The sequence below is a fragment of the Haliaeetus albicilla genome, chromosome 5 (assembly GCF_947461875.1).
Source record: "Haliaeetus albicilla chromosome 5, bHalAlb1.1, whole genome shotgun sequence".
NCBI lineage: Eukaryota > Metazoa > Chordata > Aves > Accipitriformes > Accipitridae > Haliaeetus > Haliaeetus albicilla.
In genome coordinates this window covers 2,248,956-2,261,197 of record NC_091487.1, presented here as the reverse complement: position 1 = coordinate 2,261,197, position 12,242 = coordinate 2,248,956, and the positions used below count along the sequence as shown (strand labels likewise).

The 12,242-nt window shown below is 43.7% G+C and overlaps 1 protein-coding gene across 1 annotated transcript in view; it reads left to right on the top strand.

The window, feature by feature from the left end:
- Positions 1 to 12,242, top strand: part of MDGA2 (MAM domain containing glycosylphosphatidylinositol anchor 2) — a 382,087-nt gene that overhangs the window by 212,689 nt on the left and 157,156 nt on the right. Inside the window, exon 6 of the mRNA XM_069783014.1 lies at positions 8,971 to 9,240. Coding sequence (XP_069639115.1) covers positions 8,971 to 9,240 — 270 coding nt within the window. The remainder of the gene's footprint in view (positions 1 to 8,970; positions 9,241 to 12,242) is intronic.

The following is a 12,242-nucleotide window of genomic DNA, read 5'->3' as shown; positions in this document are numbered from 1 at the left end:
TGGACTATTTTGCTACTCTTCTGCAAATGGATTGCATGCAGCACCTGAGACACCACTGAAGTTAAAAGCTCTACATGACCAGTCACTACTTGACAGTGACTTTATAAAACCATGTTTTTACAGTGAGGGTGATTAAGCACTGGCACAGGTTGCCCAGAGAGGTTGTGGAGTCTCCATCCTCAGAGACAGTCAAAAGACATCTGGTCATGGCCCTGGGCAACCTGCAGTGGGGGACCCTGCTTGAGCAGGGGGTTGGACCAGATGACCTCCAGAGATACCTCCAACCTCAACTGTCATGTGATTCTGTGACAAATTCTGCTCCTAAGCCTGCAAAGAGCTCAGGTTTAAGTGTCTCTGTGTAATTTTTCTCCGTTGGCTTTGTTGGAGAACTCATTGCTCGCACCTTCTGCCTAGAAGAGTTGTCTCTTTTGTGAGACCAACAATTAGGACTGTCAAATAGCAGTCAGAAGGTGATGGTTCTCTCAGCAGGGAGGGTAAAGCAGAGAGGATAGGTGTATAAAAGCAATTTTCATTGGTGTTCAGTTTGTTGTTTTTTGGTTTTGGTTGGTGTTGGGGTTTTCTTTGGGGGGGGGGGGGCTGGGTTTTTTAAGGACTATTGATGGAAAGAAAGGACCTACCATATTGCAGCATGCTGTGGCAGTGTGCTCAATAACGAGTTTATTTCTACCCTCTAATTCAAAATCTGGACCTCAACTGGGAATTATAATCTATTCTTTTTTGAACTTTACTGAGTATATAAGTACAGAAATGATGGTCCCAGCCCAGCAGGGACCTCAAGTGTTCTCTCTTTTTGCTCTGACTTGAAAGGGACTATTCATAATGTGTATAGTTAGGAGTATATGCATTGTATTCCTGCAAGAAATCATGGCTGTAAATTAAACGGATGCATACACACATGCAGAGGTATATATGAAAGTATAATTCAATTATGTTCTATTACTTGATTTCTGCATATGAAATAATTCACAAAACTGAAGGCAATAATGTACTTTCATTTTTATTCATCATAGATGAGTGAGTTGTCAAGGACATGACTTTCTGCTTCTACTTTGATATTGCTATTAAAGTATTAGTTTTCCTTTGCATGTCCAGTAATCCCTAAAGCCAATTGTGGCATTTTCTCAATTCCATATACCCAGTCTGAATACATATATTTGTCTCACTGTAATTATAACACATGTTGGTGTCAGATTTTTTCTGTACGGTACATCAATGACCGATATCTTTTTCCTCCCAGTGTAGTATTTGTCTCAGATACCCGTCCAAGGCAGCAGTAGAGACTCTGCTTCTTTCAAGTTCAGTGAACATGTGTATCGGATCATTGATTAGAAGATGTTTCCAGTCTCCCTGTCAATGAGCCTGTGGCAGCTCTGTTTAAACTTGGAAGCATTTTGTTGTAGAGCTAGGTTGTTATGTCGAAGGTGCTTGCTAAACTGGTATTGTTAAGCATGTATCTTAGAGTGTTAATGATGACTTAATGGCTGCTAGCTTTGTGCTGGATCTGAGAAACTTTTGCCCCAGACATTAATCAAAACCAGTGTGTGTTGCCTGCTGTTTTATTGCTCTGTGAGGATTGGTATGTGTTGTAGCCACATTTTACAATTAATCTCCGTCCGTATGTCATCAGTGCCTAACTTGTCTTGCATGCACATGTTAATACTAGGTAAAAAAACCTGATGCAGTTCTGATTTAAATTCTCCATAGTGACTCGACTAGCAGGGCCCTGTATTGTGACCCAGTGTACTTCCAATAGCACTCTGTCATATGCGCTGTTGAGTTCACAGCCAGGCTCTACAGTCCTATGAAATACATTGGATGCAGAAGCAATACTTGCACACGAAAGCCTCTGAATTGAAGTCCCTTTAAAAAGGCTGCAGCTGCAATATGAATGGGGACCTGAACAGTTTCCCTCGTCATGAGTAGTGCCTTGTTCTTCGTGGGGAGGAGCTCGCAGCGGCACTGCGGCTGTCTTTGTCCCCTGGCAAACCAACCATGACTTCGAAATGTGGGACTGGCGCTCAGAACCCCCTACTTCTAAAGGGCAGTAAAGATGCAGAGCTCTTTTGAACACTGAGCCGTTCTCATTACGAAGTCCAAATACGATGTTTGGAAAGCTTGTTCCATGCGCTCGCCCGTGGAAATATTTACCAAAGCTTGCTATTGTTTGATAATGAATTTTATTATTCCTATCAGAGAGTTGAAAGAAAGTTTCCGTTGGGCAGGTTGCCTGGCTGAGTCTCTGCCGGTGCTGGGGTGAAGATTCTGGCTGGGAGATGCTTTGCTTGCCAGACCTCAATGGCCCAGCGTTCGTCTCGTTAATCCTGATGGCTGATAGTCATCTAAGAGAGACCTCAGCCGGGGTGAAGCTTTGGAAGTGGCTTTGGGGGTGATAATACACTCCGTTTAGTATTGACTCCTTTTGGCAGGGATATTTTTGTTGCATTAGGAATTCTGTATAAATTTATAAGATTTCATGCATGAGCACCTCCTGTGTCTCTATCAGTTTTGGTATTGTGCAGCTGTGTTGGCTCTGATGTTTAACTTTCCAAACCAGTACTGTACATTACTTTAACTATAAAATCCATCGCTATTCAACTTTACATGAAATTGAGGATATCAGTCCTGTATCTGCGTGTGTGTGTCAGCGTGTCTCCATGACCTGAACTGTGACACAGGGTTTTATGGTATGAACAGATGGAGCTCTTGGGCTAAAAATTAAAAAAATTCTGATTATTTAGTTTAAAAAAAAATCAGACTGTTTAGTTTAGAAAGGAGATGAATAAGGAGGAAGACAGCAAAAATAAGTAAATGACATAATGCGAGATTAAACCAAATCCAGAAGAATACGGCAGTAGAAAGCAATAAAATATATCTCTGAATTAAACCTTCCCATGTAATTTTATGGGATCTCTGCAAGATTTAAGCTGAAACTGAGGAGCTCCTCCTTATGCCAGGACGCAGCTGTTTAGCAGAGGAAAATTCTGGGCTGGTGCAGTTGTGCATCTTTTGATCGCACATCTACCTGCTGAATTCTGGGGGCTTTGAAGCACTTTGATTTTGAAGTGCCTTTCATGCAAGAAGAGCCCTGTGTAAATGCGGTGACCAGCAAAGTACCTTGCTTGGTGACACTAAATTTTGTAAAACTTAAACAATAAAATCAAGGTTGGAGGCATAAATTGCTGGCTTACTGTCACTGCAATATGTGTCTTTTCGAATGATCTCGGTTGGGACCATGTGAAAGCTTGTTAGTAAGGATGCGAGGGTCTTCACAAGCCTCAAAAAGCTTAGGTTACTTTTCTGTGCCTTTCAAAAACTGAACAGGTAGAATGTCAGTAGTGACTCTAGCCTTGTTTCGGAAAAGCAGGCTGGACTGTAGAAGTGGAAGGGAGCTTGGCTCACGCTTGTATGTCTGTTCCCACAGTCGATGTGGATGCCGTTGGGTGAAACCACTTGTATCTTGGAGGCTGAAGCCTGACTCCCCAAAGCAAGATACATAGTAAAGGCAAAACCAGTGCATTTCAGACTTGTACCAGGAATATGCAATTGCATGTACTGGCTTTTACGGTAGCGTGGTTTTAATAAGAGCCCGATCTTTTGGAGAAGTCTTTATCTTGTCTTCCTTCTGACTCAACTCCCTGTTTTCCTGCTATCTAAACAAATATCACAGCTTGAGCTGCTGGGACTGCATCGTGGGTCTCCTCCTTGGGGTTCAATCACATTAGATGCTTTACAAATGCAAAGGATGAATAAACAAATACATTGTCCTTTGGGATCGGATTTCATGTCTGTCCTTAACAAGAGCCAGCAGGAGACATTTCGGATGAGGGCATAAACAGTGTGCAGTAGACAGATATGTGATAGTCTGCCCTCCTATTTCAGAAAAAGATACATTTTATGCCCTGAAGCATGAGTTTTAATAATCCTTCAACAATATTTTGGTATAATCATCAACTATTATAATTGCTCTGGATCATCTTGTCATCTTTATAAATGCCTGCTTCATTTTTTAAACATGATGAACCAAAAAAAATGTGTGGTGATGAATTACGCAGCTCAGATTTGTGCTGTATGTGATGTTTAGCCCCAAAAGTTTACAAATAAATAAAAGAGAGAAGAAATCCATTTCAGAGAGACAGGTAGGCCAAAATTTCAGTTTTCTGAAAGTGCAAGGATCTAAGAGGATTTGCGAAACACTGGGATCAAAGTGAGATTGGCACACATATGTTGTTAAAAAGGTCGCTTTCTGCCCATTCCCATCTATAGGCTCCTGATGCATTTGTAAATCCTCATCCTAAAGTTAGGATTGATGTCACCCATCTTCTGCCATCTAAATCTTATCTGTCTAGATTAAACTAATCTTTGGGCTCTGTCTGCAGTCAGTAGAGAGATGGATACCACAGGGGAAGATTCTTGCAAGAAGATAGCTCAAGGTAGATAAGGAGATTCGCATTTTGGCAGTACCTCTTGCTGTCATTGAGACTAGAACAGGGAGAGATCTCACATGATAGTGAGCTCCATTTCCCTAGCTCAAATAGGAGCTAGTCCTAAACTTTTTGTCTAACAGAAGTTTGCTTAGAAAATCTGGAAGAGAGAGAGATTCTGCAGAAACCCTGAGCAGCCTGGTCCAGGACTTACTGTCCCTACTGTTACGTGGAGTTTTGCCGTTGTGCCTTCGTTACTCCCCTCTGTGCTACAGCTTTGTATTCCCGATCTGTGGGGAGAAGCAGCTCTTTGCAGCTGCATTGCAGCAGCATCCTGTGGGGAGCAGTTAGAAGTGTTCCTCCGGTTTGGGAGGGGAAAGCATTTCTGGATGGTCAAACAGAGGAGCTATCCAGTAAAGTCGACCTGCAGAAGCCCTATGCAGAATGCTGTTAATTAACCCAGGTTAAGTAATACAGGTCTTCCAGCAGGTGACTAAACTTGTGATTTAGCCCCATTCGTTTCCACATCTAGGTCCAGGCTGATGTAGAGAAGTGAACACACAAACACTCTCTAACTTAGAGCTAAAGCCATTTTTCTGCCACCCCACCATGTCTGAGCCTGTCACTGGAGTTACCAAGCATTTAGAATTTTTGCCGTTTGCCTCCTTCATTCCCTGGCTAGCTCTCCCTGCTTCTCTCTCTTTCTCTCCCCTTTCCATGCTGAAACGGCCAGTCAGAGCTGTGACGAGAAACCACGGCTCTCCAGCTCGTGTTTGGCACGTGAGGAGATGGGTGTTGACTCCCACCTTTCCCCATCCCTGGCTGGAAGGAGCAGAGGTCAATGTTGATGGCATTGAGAGTGGAGTTTGCACTTTCTGGGCTGGGTGAGTGTGGGGCTGGTGGTGGGGCTGAGTGTGCTTCAGTGGTGGAAAGACAAAGTCCAAGTGACCAGCAGGAAACTTTCAGTCTCTCCATTCCTAGGCCAGAATCTGGCAATGTGCATGTGGCAATAAATCAGGCAAGCAGTGCGGTAGACCTAATTCTATCCTCGGTTGCACCATAAAGCTGAAAGTAAGATGTTCTGTGTTATTGGTGCATTGCAATACTGTGCAGACTATGTATAGGGTTTCAAGCAGAGAAATATCAAAATAACAGCTTGTTGTTGCTGTGGATTCATATTCTGTTCATAATAGGTATTTGACCCTTTATATGCTACACTGAGTTTCCTGTGCTGGAAACTTTAACGTCCCTTCTGAATTTCTTGATATTCTTTGGTTTAAATCAGGCTTTTAACGGTAGTAGTTGAGTGTACTGCTGAATTTTTGTTTGTGTTTGTCTAGTGGGATAGGTTGTAGTTAAGTGAAATGTGTGGTGTAAGCAAAGAGAAATTACTGTATGCAAACCATAATTTTCATGTACTTACTGTTTAGAGTGCTGTGATGAAAGGGATGTATCACAGCATTTTTATCACATCAGCTGCTATCATTGTCTCTCTACCTGAAGAACAGCAAAGGGCCCCCTTTCATCTGGAGGATTACGAGGCCATTATGATAAACAGCACCACCAGGTTGGGTTGACATTGTTGGAGCTTTCATCTTTTGTTCTAAGTTTTGAAGTGTTATTTGTGGTTCTCTTGTTCCCTGTCTCATGACTTGATGTTTAGTGGGAGCAGAGAGCAGCTCCTTGCCAGAGTTGTTCAGGAAAAATCATTAAACTCAGGAGGGAGGGAGAGAGAAAGAGGGGCCAGCTGAGTGCTTACTCCCTGGTTGGGGATGACCCTACAGGTCTGGAGCTCAGTTCTCGTTGCACAGCGAGTACCTGGATCCCTGCTTCTGCCGCCTTCACCCAAGCAAAATCTACTTAAGCATGAAACATGATATATTGCCCTGTTTCATACCTCTAATCCCAAAACAGGGGTCCATCAGCTGATGGATGCATCAACTGATGAAAGAATATGAGGTCAGAGGACGTGAGCAAAGAGACACTGACACAGTTAGTGGGCAGTGCTGACTTGTTTTGTGTCTGTATTTTTAGCCATGCACCCTGTTTCTTCACCTTTAAGTTGGTTCCATGAACCCAGGAATTTATGCTGGCAAGTATCTGCAAGTATCAGTTTCTGAATGCAGAGAAACCTAATTCCTCTTGGCTGAACTCCAAATAAAGAAAACTCTTATTTTATAGTTGACTCTGGTATTTGCCTTAGTGATTATTGTGTATTCTTTTAATATTGAAATAAGATTCATATATAAAGCAGAACACACAAGAATATATCTCTATGCATTAGGTTTGCGTGACAAAGTTTTTTGCTACAGGGGTGGCTTCTGTGAGAAGCTGCTAGAAGCTTCCCCTGTGTCCGACAGAGCCAATGCCAGCCGGCTCCAAGATGGACTGGCCACTGGCCAAGGCCGAGCCCATCAGCAGCGGTGGTAGTACCTCCGGGAGAATAGATTTAAGAAAGAGAAAGGGAAAAAAAAACAAAACTGGGTAACTGCAGGTAGAGAGAGGAGTGAGATGTGAGAGCAACAACCCCCAGGTCAGTGAAGAAGGAGGCGGAGGAGGTGCTCCAGGTGCCAGAGCAGAGATTCCCCTGCAGCCCGTGAGGAAGACCATGGTGAGGCAGGCTGTCCCCCTGCAGCCCAGGGAGGTCCACGGTGGAGCAGGGGGACGCCTGGAGGAGGCTGTGACCCCGTGGGAAGCCCGTGCTGGAGCAGGCTCCTGGCAGGACCTGTGGCCCTGTGGAGAGAGGAGCCCACGCTGGAGCAGGTTTTCTTGCAGGACTTGTGACCCTGCGGGGGACTCACGCTGGAGCAGGCTGTGCCTGAAGGACTGCAGCCCGTGGGAAGGACCCATGTTGGAGAAGTTCGTGGAGGACTGCCTCCCATGGGAGGCACCCCATGCTGGAGCAGGGGAAGAGTGAGGAGTCCTCCCCTGAGGAGGAAGGAGCGGCAGAGACAACGTGTGATGAACTGACCCCAACCCCCATTCCCCGTCCCCCTGCACCTCTGTGGGGAGGAGAGAGAGAATTTGGGAATGAAGTTGTACCCAGGAAGAAGGGAGGGGTGGGGGGAAGGTGTTTTGAGATTTGGTTTTATTTCTCATTACCCTACTCTGATTTGATTGGTAATAAATTAAGTTAATTTTCCCCAAGTCTATTTTGCTCATGATGGTACTTGGTGAGTGATCTCTCCCTGTCCTTATCTTGACCCACGAGCCTTTCGTTCTATTTTCTCTCCCCTGTCCAGCTGAGGGGGTCAGTGATAGAGCGGCTTTGGTAGACACCTGGCATCCAGCCAGGGTCAACCCAGCACACTCTGTAATAATGAGGATAGGGATGTGCTTTTTGGATATAACATTTTTATTTCCTTTCATTTTTTATTGTCATGTTTTCTGGTATTCTTTGCCCAGAATTTCAATCCTTCACCTTTATGCCTGTGTTTATTTAGTATTGCTGCTACAGAGTACTAGCAATATCTACATATATATTGGCTCATTGCTTATGCACTTTAGGGTATGCCTTCAAGCAAAGCCAGAGTCCAGCAAGGGTGGATCCCTCAATGCAAGTGGCAGGGGATGTCATGGTTCAGATTGTGATTTTAAATTCCAGCATCTAAAACGAATTGCCCTGCCCTGTCCCTTCAAACTGAGCATTTCTGTTGCTCCTCTTAGATCATATACAAATATTCAGTGGAAAAGAAGAGGCAAGAAGAGAGAATGAAATTTAATCATTTGCTTCTCCTTTCTGAGAGCAGCAGCATCTTTCCATTAGCCTGTGCTGCAGTGTAGTTCAGCTGGTTTGGTGGTCGTGCCCAAACAAAGCCTTGCAGCTGGTGATAGGATATTGCGTGGAAATTAATAGGGACCCAAGTCTGCAACTCTCCCGTGTGTCTGTGAGGAGATGGAGCCATGGCCAGGCTGTCTGCTGGTGCTGTGAGCTGCAGGTTGCACAGCCCATACAGGGGGAAAAAAGCATCTGTGCTGGATTCTTCAGTTTCTCCATGTGCAAGGAGATGGCCCGAGGGAGGTGACTCTTCCTCATTCAACAGACCCAACTCAAACTCCACAAATTCATCTCAGTTGGCAGCCAAGTGCCAAGGAGTTCATCAGGGAGGCAGGTGGATTAAGAGGGCTGGTTTTCAATGGGTAGGATCTGACTTGAAGAGAACAACATGCTTTCCATGCCAAATAAGAAGATTGTTACTAATTCCTTTCTTCCAGGGTTTAAAATCCAGAGTGCTGGCACCCGTCCCATACATACACATTACTCCGAGCACAGCTGCAGGGTTGTCCATACATAAATCCTGGTCTGCAGTTTGACAGCAAGGTGAAGATGATGACTGAGCAGGGGGAGAAATGTGGTGTCAGGGGGAGCATCGTGGTGGGGAGCACCTTCTCAGAGGCCACGTAGTCGTGCGAAGAGGGCTGTAGCTGACGTGCCTTTGCTGATCTCGGCTTGAGTGTGCTTGTCGGGACTGAGCAATGCCACAGACGTAGCCCTGCTACACCTTTCTCTTCCTCTTGTGTTTTGCAGCATCCCCTTCAATTAAGCTTCTTGTGGATGACCCGATAGTGGTGAACCCTGGAGAAGCCATCACCTTAGTCTGTGTGACGACAGGAGGGGAGCCAGCCCCCAGCCTGACGTGGGTGAGGTCTGCCGGCATCCTGCCCGAGAAGACGGTCCTGAACGGCGGCACTTTAACGATACCTGCCATCACGTCAGAAGATGCTGGCACGTACAGTTGCATTGCCAATAACAATGTTGGAAATCCTGCGAAAAAGTCTACCAACATCATCGTAAGAGGTAAGCTGAGCTGGCAAACTATTGACCTTTATCTTGGAAGATTAATTGAATCCTAATCTGGCAGGATAGCAATGGTCACGCAGTGGTGTCCTATGTTTCTAAATGCATTTCTGGTCATTTCTAATAATGTATGAGATGAATTAGTGTTGGCTTCAAATAGCCAGTGGCCCTTGTGCTGGGCTCAAACTCCTTAGCTGGAACAAGGGTGGGGTGGTGCCCCTTTGTATTACGAAGATGCAGCAGCTCTCCCATCCAAACTGGAGACAAACAATTGTGAAAGGACACCGTGTGTTCTGGGCATTGCCTGTGCTGATTCCCTGCGCACACTGTCTTGGCAGTGAATGCGTCCTGAGCTCCTGGAGATGTCATTACCTATTTCGCCCTTTTCTTCCTCCTCATCAGCTGAACATGTTATTGAAATTAAGGCTGTTGTGCATGCTGTGAATCTGCTGCCATCAGACGACTGCTCCCTGGGTAGGAGCTTTAGATTAGTACCTATGCTTTAATTATACTAAATAGTGGGATAAATGTCTGTCTCAGATAAAAGTAAGAGAAGAGTGCTTCCAGAACAATTACTGCCAGGTGGAGAGAAACTCTCCCTGGTTGTTTATTGCTTTCTGGAAAACCCCAGGGACATGGCCGGTTGGTTTGAAGGAGTTTGATTGGCTGATAGGCATCATCAGAGTGGATTAATCTACCTGAACCAAACAGTTCATCTGAAACTAATTTTCTATAATCTAATCTGTGAATGGTAGTGAAACATAAACTCCCACACTATAGGAACTTTAAATAATAGCATGTGATTAATCATACTCGGGAGAAACTGCTGTATAGAGCCAGTGGTGTGAATATTTTATGAGAGCCATAACCCCTGTTCACTTCTTATTGCCCAACATATCATACTCTTCAGCAGAACGAGGAATTAGAAGCTATTTCTGTTCTGGGGGTCAGGGAGAGCATTGCATCAGCCTAGGTCTGCAGGAATTTATCAGGAGATGTCCACAGATTTATTTCTAATATTGTATTTCCATTTGAATTTTTGACATTTGGATTAGGGATTTTGTTGTCGAGAGGCAAAAGCAGTCTTGTTTCAGGAATATACCATTGACATTAATTTGCTGTGATTTACAACGGTGATGAGGTTGTGAAGGGGAGATGCGAGTGAAGAACACACTCGGAATAAGCAAAGGGAGAGGAAAGGCTTTGTGTGAAAAGAAATCTTGCTATTTTAATTGACCCAGCAGACAGCACCAGAGAGCCCAGAGGAAAAGCCAAAGTCCCTAGCTCCCTGCAGATACAAATTTCATGAGTCATGGCATGATAATAATATGCCCTCACATTTTTATTTATAGAAGACCATGCCTATGAGATGCCTAGGAGCTGCAACATGTTGAACAAAATGTCATTAAAGCATTTGAGGTGACTTTTTTTGGCTTTTCCTCTCTGCTGTATGGCCCTCTTAATTCTGAGAAGGGACTGCAATGAGGAACAACCCATTAAATAAATGAAGCGCAGCTCCTTTCTAGCCCCATTGCATTGCTACCTGCTATGATTTCCCCCTTATTATTTCTGTTAAAGGGGAAGAACTGTATTTTAGAAAAAAATCTTTATTCAAGTCTTGGTTGATTTACCTTTACTAAAAGTGATGGTGAGTTTAGGAGTGAAATATGAGAGAAATTCATATCAGAGTTCTGATTTTACTTTGTGTATATGTTTCTTGCCATTTTGCCTTTAGCTCATTGCTTCTCTCCGTTTCATCTCTTTTTTTGTTATTGTGTATCAGAATTTTCACACAGCAGCTGAGGAGAAAAGAGTATTTACTTGAAATAGCATCTAAGCCTTGCAGGAGAAGCATTTGGTAAATGGAGTTCACATTTTCTGTCAGGTGGACTACCAGTCCCAGGATTAGACTATAATCCCCTAATCTTACCCAGAAAGAAATGTAAAGTTGTCTCAAAGCATCATCAGGGCTCAGATGAAATTTGTTCCCTTTAAAATTCACTAAATTTCACTGTGCATTTATCTGAATGTGTCTTGATTGGATGTGCTTCATTCCATGGATGCTACCTTACCTTCAGCAGCTCTTGATTTTTTCTGCGCATTTTCCCATCTTTGTGGCTGTCTGCCCAAGTCTATGACTACCCACCACACCTGACTTCGAACCCATTGTGAATGATGTCATATGACTGCCACACATTTAATAATAATTAAAAAAAATCTAAAACCAGAGGTAATCCTTCAAAAAGAAACAATTAAAAGTAAATAAATGAATAACAAAATAATTTATCATTTTTGAAAGTCAGAAATTATGTGGATTAATAAGGACTAGAAGAAACAGATGAAGCTGTGTTTAAAGAGCAGATTCAGGCATTGAGGCACTGACGTGACACCGAGGTGTATTCATGTCAGCTCTGTGTTCCTCCATCAGTCTTTTCTCAGACCCTTAAAAAGTGTGGATAAATATAGTGAAATGGGAAGATGACCAGATATGATGGCTTGGGGGAATGTATATCACCTGAAAGATGGTGCAAAATGTGCCTGCGTGGAAGTGCTGTGTAATGTGTGTTCTCTGCTTCTCCATGGTGTAAATAACTAGTAATATGTGTTCTCCACTTCTGCAGGGTCTAAATAATTAGTTTCTGCAATTGTCATGTGCTGCTGAAGGGGTGGTGGGATAGCAGGTGCCACTAAAGGTCTCAATGCATTGCTTTCCATTTGTTAGCTCCCAGGATTTATCTGGAAGCCTCCTAGTATGCATAAGCCTTTAATATGTTCCTTGTCTTTCCACTGTTACTTGATTTCCTCTCCTTCCAGTGAGCATTGGCACAGAAGGAGATGTTTGTTCTTAAAATAAAAAACAGACTAAAGCTGCCATTGCAGCGAAGAACCTATTAGTCATAACCATCTTTGGATTCTTTTTCTTTTTTTTTTTTTTTTCCCTCTTTTGACCTGCATAACTTAAAAGTAATTGTAAATCCTTCCAACAAAAACAAGCTGGGTCC